The 7845-nt window shown below is 33.5% G+C and overlaps 1 protein-coding gene across 2 annotated transcripts; it reads right to left on the bottom strand.

The window, feature by feature from the left end:
• Positions 1–411: 411 nt before the first annotated feature.
• LOC114181501 (protein FAR-RED IMPAIRED RESPONSE 1-like) lies at positions 412–6873 on the bottom strand. 2 transcript variants are annotated; one of them, XM_028067974.1, is made up of 5 exons: positions 6750–6873; positions 6545–6639; positions 2207–4155; positions 1985–2089; positions 412–730 (listed from the first exon to the last, which is right to left on the bottom strand). In XM_028067974.1, the coding sequence occupies exons 3-5, from the start codon at positions 3362–3364 to the stop codon at positions 692–694; spliced, it is 1302 nt and encodes a 433-aa protein (XP_027923775.1). In that variant the 5' UTR covers positions 3365–4155; positions 6545–6639; positions 6750–6873; the 3' UTR covers positions 412–691. The 2 variants fall into 2 exon arrangements, with proteins under 2 accessions (XP_027923775.1, XP_027923776.1); XM_028067975.1 differs by lacking the exon at positions 6545–6639 and having other exon boundaries at positions 6750–6866.
• Between the last annotated feature and the right edge of the window lie 972 nt (positions 6874–7845).

Genomic DNA, 7845 nt, shown 5'->3' on the forward strand with positions numbered 1-7845 from the left:
ATTCAATACATATATCATACTCATAGATCATATATTATAGTCGTTCCTTTATTTTAAGCATTAAGCACGACTTCTTGTGCAGGAGTCTAATTTAGACGTTGGTTTCTTTATTCATCACACATAACAGGAGTAACCACATAAATACACTAGATTAACCAATTAGTGGGATTGGTCCCCTTGGGTCTACTCTAATCAGCACTGATAAGAAACCATTGTATTCATTGAAGGTAAGCATGACTTGGAAAAATATTAACGATATAAAACAAGGTGTAGTAGTATAATAAAAGGTGTTGGGTTGTGCATAAATTTAAAATATACTTTAGATTGTGAAGAACTCTTAACATGACTAACCAAATAATTGAACATAGGTAATAACTTGAGATAATTAAACATAGATAATAACCAAATAGATCGTGCTAACTAATGATTGAATTAGGTCCCATTGGGTATATTGTAATTGACACCGACTAATAAACCATTGTCAAATAAACACACTATTTAATAACTTAGTATAACCCTCCTCCAAATCATAATGAGCCTCATAATTTACAAAATTAATGTATTTCAAAATTTGGACACTTTGATTGCAATAATATATAGATGACTTCATCATCATAGAGTGCAAGAATGAATGTGACCATTGATCTAATGAGGCTCCCATTATAAGTCCTGGCGTTTTTGACAGTTGCGCCTACTTCATTGGTGTTCCCACGAGAAGGCTATCCTGTCTCTGCAATCACAAATGATGATAGTAGTTAAAAGTAGGTGTTCTCCCTAAATTGATCAAAGTAGTTCAAAAAGATAAAAAAAAGAGTCCATGCAAGAATAAGATGAAACAAATGATCCTCACTTACTATGTACATGGCCAAATCAAGCAATCAACAAATAGTAATGGAAATGTTTAAAAAATATATTAAAATCATTTATTTTCTTATACTCTATAAGTTGAAGCCTCTGAGGGTACCTAACCCTTCTCCCTAAGCTCCTAGTCAAAACCTGTAGGATGCTAATTTTTGTTTGAAACTACTTGAAATATACAAACTATAATAAACTTACCAAATATAAAATATAAAAATTTTGTTCCAAAATAATTAAGTTACCAGACAGACAAGACGTTATTAGGTTACAACTGAACTAATTAAACTAGCTAGTGGGCTTCATTCTGTTAAAAAGTGTGATACAACTAATTTGTTTAACTAGCCAGCTACTTCAAATCTAGATGACATGAAAAAAAGAAGGAAAATAAATAAAACTAAATTCTAAAGCTTTCAGTCAGTGACCATGGGAGAATATGACTATACAACTAGCATAGACAATATGCGTGCTTTACTATGAGTTTCATGGAAATTCAAACAAAATCAAATTGAAAAATGTAGAAAGTAAAATCCCAAAAAAAATTACTACTTCTTACTGAATATGAATGAAGGTAAAAGGCCAAGATTGCATGCACTTGTAATGTGTTCTACCACTTGTAAGATTTTTTTAAAATCCCCAAAAAAAAAAGAAACTCTCCTCCCATTTTCTCCCTTCAAAAAAGCAGTGTAGATTTGGTATTCACCATCTGTCTATTTCCCTTCCTTTTATTTACACTCAACAAACAACGTATTAGGAAAACACATAAATGATACCACAAATGGGTTTGAAATCAATGTTGATTCCATAAAGAGGAAAGGGAATAATATTAAAAAGAAAGATCATTTGATGTTTGGTTTTATTTAAATAGAAAACTGGAATTCACATAACGAAATCTTGCAAAAGGATAAAAGGGTGAAATAACAAGGAGACAAATTTGAAATAATGGGGCACCAGGGTGCTGTGGCCTTAGGATTTTAGCCACAACCTTTCCTAAGCAAACCTTAGAGACAGGACCGATGGTATTGGGTGTTTATATGTCAATGAACCTAATATTTAAGATGTTCACCACATGCATCGAAAAACAATTCAATCATCGATATAAAATAACAAATTTATAATTCACACGAACCGGTTCTGATGAAGGAAGGTCTCTTATGGGAATGTTTATGTCCGCATTACAGTTGATGTGGAACCGTGGACGTGGTGGGATTATAGTAGTGTCCTGCATCAAGCCCTAAAAGTAATAGTCCATATTTAGTACTTGTTCAAACCTCATTCAATATTGTGGTCAAAGTTACCAAAAAATTGGTACATAAGCTGGAGGTAGGATGATAGATGGTATTGGACTTACTAAGTTCCGAATAGATGTTCCTAGCTTTGGATTGGAAGACCGTTTAGTTCTTCCACCCTTCTCAAACCTCATTTGCTTCCTGGTTGAACAGGGACGTCCCTTTCGCTTAACACATCTTAGGCTATGGATTTGACTCTGGACTATGTCAATGTCTGCATGAGGGGACTGGACTGTTTGGTCAAGAGCATGTTCTGTTGAGTCCAAGTGGTTGGTGGTTACGGCTGAGTTCATTGGAAGGGGTATGGCATGATTGGTAGCAAATGATTCGATGTGGTGAAATAATAATTTTGTCATTTTCGGTGACTCACATGCTATCTCAGCAATATCAGCAAAAGTCTTGCATAAATTATCATACCGTTCAATATGAGGTTCCTTATCTTTTCTGTTGTACGCTGTTGTAATATAATTATGTTTCCTCCGTACATTTTTACACCACCTTTGCAAAACATACTTCGTAGGAACTTCTTTAACTCTCTCATGTGCAAGCACTAAAAGACAATGTTTACATAAAATACCCCTAAATTCAAACAAGAAGCAATTGCAGCTGACTTCAACACTGTCACGCTCAAAGCAGACAATGAAGACCCTTTTCTGGCTTATTCCATCACGAATGAACTCCTCCTTAATGTTGTAAATGCATGAATTACCATCAACAACCACATCACGCGTGAAGTTCATTTTTCCAATAAACTCTGCTTGAAGTTCAACAAACTTTTCATGCGTGTACTTATTCTGAAATTGTCGTTCAATCAGTGACTGCGACTCACATGGAATTATTGTGTTCAACGATGTAAAATCTGCTTCATACTCTTTCTTTGCCTTCTGTTGTAGTGCATTGCCATACAGATTGACAAATTCTTGCAGAGTTGTTTGAGAATTTATATATCCGTCAAAGAAGGAATTCATTCCTTCACTTCTTTGAGTTGTTGACATGCCTGCCCAAAAATATCTTTTTACGAAACAAGGAACCCATCGATGTCGGTCCTCGTAAAGGGAATGAAGCCAGTCATTGTCTCCCAAGCCAAACTTACAAATAAATTTTTCCCATTCCAACACAAATTCATCAATAGACTGTGATTCATAAACCACTTCCTTAAGGTCTCGTTTGATATCTTTGTATGCTGCATATCCTTGTAACTTCTCTAGTATTTTTTTCATAATATGCCATACACCACCTACCTGTGTCGAGTGTTAGGAAACACAATTTCAATGGCATTACTCATTGCCTTAGATTGGTCTGTGACAATGCCTTGTGGTGCTTTGTTAGACATACATCGAAGAAAAGTTTCAAATAACCACACAAATGAGTTTGTGTCTTCTGAAGATAACAAACCACAACCCAACAAAATAGCTTGTCCATGGTGGTTGACACCAACAAATGGGACAAAGGGCATGTCATATTTATTTGTCAAGTAGGTAGTGTCAAAGAAGATGGCATCCCCAAAATATTCACAAGCAGCCCTGCTACGGGCATCTGCCCAAAACACATTCCTTACATGGTTTTGATAATCTATGTCTATTTCGTAGAAGTTTCTATTCAATTCCCACATTCTTGAAAAGTGTGCTAATAATGCTTTGCCATCACCATCCTTTGATAACACCCTTCTTTGTTTAGATAAGTAACTTCGAACATCTTGTTCTATAGATTCCATATTTTCATGCACAAACCAACGACCTAAAACTCTTATTATCCTCACTCCTGCCTCGTCGTTCAAATCAAGAGCTCTTTTGGCTTGGAGATTGATCTTCTAATTGCTCCTAAATAACCTCGATTTTCTTGGGCTTAAATCACAGGAATGAATATCATTGAATGCAGAAATGTACCACTTGCAATCTTTCCTTGTAATAGTTAACTGTGCTTGACAATCAATTGCTTTGTGTAGGGTGTCTTGATACAAGATTTTTGCTCCTCCATTAACATCTTATTAAGACGAGCCAAGTTCTTTGTCCTACATGAATGCCAAAACGTCACCACACATTAAAATCAAGTCATTTTTTGACCACCACAAACAAAATGTTATCATAAATGAACAAACAACTCTAAAGCATGGGTATTAAACATGCTTCTCCATAATAGAATGTCCAGCTTCCCTCTGAAAAGTTGTCATTTAACGTGCCCAATGTTCTTCAACTATAATCTATGAAACAACTACCAAAGCAAAAACAAAAGCAAATCTGAATGGAAATATTTAACGTCCCATCAACTATATTTAACTACATCTACATCAGACAGACTATATTGGGTTCACCTTAGATGTTTAAAGAATACTATTGATCACCATTTTGAGGTTGGCTAAAATGTAATTCTTTTAGGTAATGATGACATTGTTAATCTAGGCAATGATGTATTACAGGGTTGCACCTACTTTCATATCCTTCAAATTTACCCAACTCATGCTTACCTTCAAGGACTAAAACGCTTACTTATAAGGGTCAATGACAATGCACCCTACGGGAACTAAACCCAGTATATGGTTACCCCTGTCTACTTATGTAGTCAATGCTGTAATGCATTATGCACAAACTAACGTATGTGTTCAACTCTTCCACAACCCAACATGATGTTTTACACTCCTGCATCTTCTTGGTTTGATATCAGTAACATTTACCCAACTCATTCTTACCCTCAATGATTACAGTGCTTAGACTGAATGACTAAAGTGCTTAATTTTAAGGAAAACCCATAATATACACAACTTGACCCTATCGTAATAGTGCATCAAGGAATTAAATGCCTAGTGCTAATGTATGTACATGTATGTGTATTCATTACTATCCTTAATTCTAACAAAGTGTAGCATGATTATTTGAAGTTCGAAAGAAAATTAAGGCAATTCATTGTGTTTTTGAATAATCAATAACAACAGAGCATAACTTCTAGACAAAATAGTCAGTAGATGAAGTAAATAATTGTGCATCTACTATAACTGTAAACTATACTCAGACATAGGACTGAGACAACAGCTTGCATAGTGAACCATGACTAAATAACATTTTTAATTATTAATAATTAGTTTTTAAGAATTTCATTGAAGTTAAAATTATGAAGCACAAAAACTTTAAAATTAAGATTAATAAATGCATCTCAATTTGGTCCGAACATAATTCAAATATTCAATTAAATGTCATTCAAGATTACTTAAATTTCTTGACGGAGTTTTATGAAACTAATAGTACGTACATTTAAAATTTATTAGTTCATCAACTACAATACTTGTTCATGGATTCTTTCTATGATTGCATAAGGCAAATGTCATTAACAAGTTCAGAAAACAAAAAATGAACAAGTTCAATTCAGTTAAACAGAATCACTCCCTTTTCTCTCTGAAGAATAATAATATTCTATTATACGCTGCCTTGCATTGTTGGTAAACTAAGCACTCTAGTTTAGCCACAAGCTTATTTACTTGCTTAGATTGCTTTGAGCATGTTAATTTATCAGTAACAAAAAAGCCTAAGCATTATCACTCAAAAAAGGTTGCAATATTTCCAAAAAAAAATTGTACAAACATTCAAATTCAAGAGATGGAATTCTAAAACCCATACTTTTTATAAGGAAAAGTGAGTTTTGTGAATAACCTCCAATCATCCTGTTTCATGAGACAATGTCTTTGACAGGAATTTGAGAGAAAATTAAATGAGCTTCTTCCATGATTCCACATTTTGCATACATATACATGAGAACATTATAGAAACAGGCAAATTCAATCTCATGTTGTTCTTTTTGATGAAATTGTGTATATTACTTCCTTTATCCAACGAGTTGCTACAAGCACAAGCATGAACAACACTTGAGATAGTACAAGCATCTGGCTTAAGACCTTTGCTTTGCAACTCATCAAATAATGTAATGGCAACATCATATAGACCTTTCCGTACATAAGCAACTATGATTGAAGTCCAAGAAACAATAGAAGTTTTATCCATTTCCGCAAAAACATCAATTGCACCTTTTAAATAACCACATTTAGAATACATGTCTAGTAATGTGTTGTCAAACACAACATCCCCGTTACAACCAGTTTTCTCTCCCCAAGCATGAAGAGGTCTACCCAATAAAAGGTTGCCAACGTTTGCACAAGCCACAAGAATGTTAACCAAGGTTACCAAATCCATACTAATCCCAAAATTCAGTATCTGAATGAAAAATTAAAGTCCATCCCAGGAAAACCCATTCAAAGCACATCCACTAATCATAGAATTCCAGGAAACAACATCTAGGTCACTCAAATCATCAAACATATTATGTGCACTCTCAACATCACGCATTTAGAATAAGCTGCAATTAGAGAGTTGATAATAGTATTATCAGAACCAAAACCTAGTTTAAAAACATACCCATGAAAAACTCTCTGCAACTAGTGGCACATTCTCAAGAAGTTATCCTCTCCTTAATCCAGTAAAACCATCTCAACAAGCATGCTGCTACATCACTACTCTTCATTTGAATAAAATAAGTCACAGGATAGGGCATATTACTTCAGAGGGCAAATATCACTTGAAATATGAAGAAATTACTTGAACAAGCTTTCGAAAATCTCACATTGAAATTTCACAGAACTTTGACGCGAACACACACTAGAGAAGATGCAGGAGAAGATAGACTGGAGGAAGACCCCGCCAGAGGAAAACACGAATCTTTGTATATTTCTGACTCTGTATTTTAAAATTCATTTACAAATTATCGAGGCACTGAAACGGAGATGTAAATATTTAAATTGAAGTTTAATTATAAAAGGTTAAAAATATTAAAATGATTTAATCATTTATTTTTCTTATGGTTTAATATAACCAGAAATAAAAAAACCGTCAACATTAATCTTTTCTGTGTTGTATCAATCTTTTGTTTAGAATTTTTTTTAATGTATTGAATCAAATATAATTATTAAACTTGACAATTTAGATTAAATTGATATTTTAGTTTTTATATTTATTACCTTTAACGTCCCAACTTCAATTTATCGATATAATTAAAGTCACTATATTTGTTAGATTCAATATTTAATGACATTTTCACATTTTGTCTAATTACATATCTCATTAATATATATATATATATATATATATATATATATATATTTATTTATTTATTGAGTAAAGTTCTAATAAATCAGCTAACAAGTTTTTATTGAGTTGTTTTTCTCAAATATCTCTTGTTAATATTTATCCTTCTCATAAGTTATACATATATAACATGGTATCAGAATCATGTTAGAGTCTATCCTAACACAATTTCTTGGACATTCTGTACCACTCGCTATCAGACCGCTAATGAACCACTCACAAATTTCTAGTCCCACGCACGAGGGAATATACCTCGGCGCGAGGAGGTGTGTTGGAAGTCTCTCATCGACTAGAGATAAGGCCAATTCACAATATATAAGTGAGGTGCAATCATCACCTTACAAACCAGTTTTGTGGAGTTGAGGTAGGCTTAAAATCCACTTCTAACAATCATAAATTTAATAGTCGATTATGATTAGATGTAACTGATTATTACATGGTGAAATGACAGATACACAAAGTTAATCATCTAAAACATATGTAACTTAAAGAATCAACATTTATAATGCCTAAGTCTCTTCTAAGATTTTGAGCTGCTACAATTTACGTTTACGATGATTTTGAAAACTGCCACT

This window comes from Vigna unguiculata, chromosome 4 (genome assembly GCF_004118075.2).
Source record: "Vigna unguiculata cultivar IT97K-499-35 chromosome 4, ASM411807v1, whole genome shotgun sequence".
Classification (NCBI taxonomy): Eukaryota; Viridiplantae; Streptophyta; class Magnoliopsida; order Fabales; family Fabaceae; genus Vigna; species Vigna unguiculata.

Bases quoted from the DNA above. Each gene is read 5' to 3' on its own strand.
- LOC114181501 (XM_028067974.1), bottom strand. From the start codon at position 3,364: ATGAAAAAAATACTAGAGAAGTTACAAGGATATGCAGCATACAAAGAT. The intron at 2,090-2,206 runs GTAAGTCCAATA...TATTACTTTTAG, and splicing joins GAACATCTATTCGGAACTTA to GGCTTGATGCAGGACACTAC. The intron at 731-1,984 runs GTTCGTGTGAAT...TTGTGATTGCAG, and splicing joins ACCTTCCTTCATCAGAACCG to AGACAGGATAGCCTTCTCGT.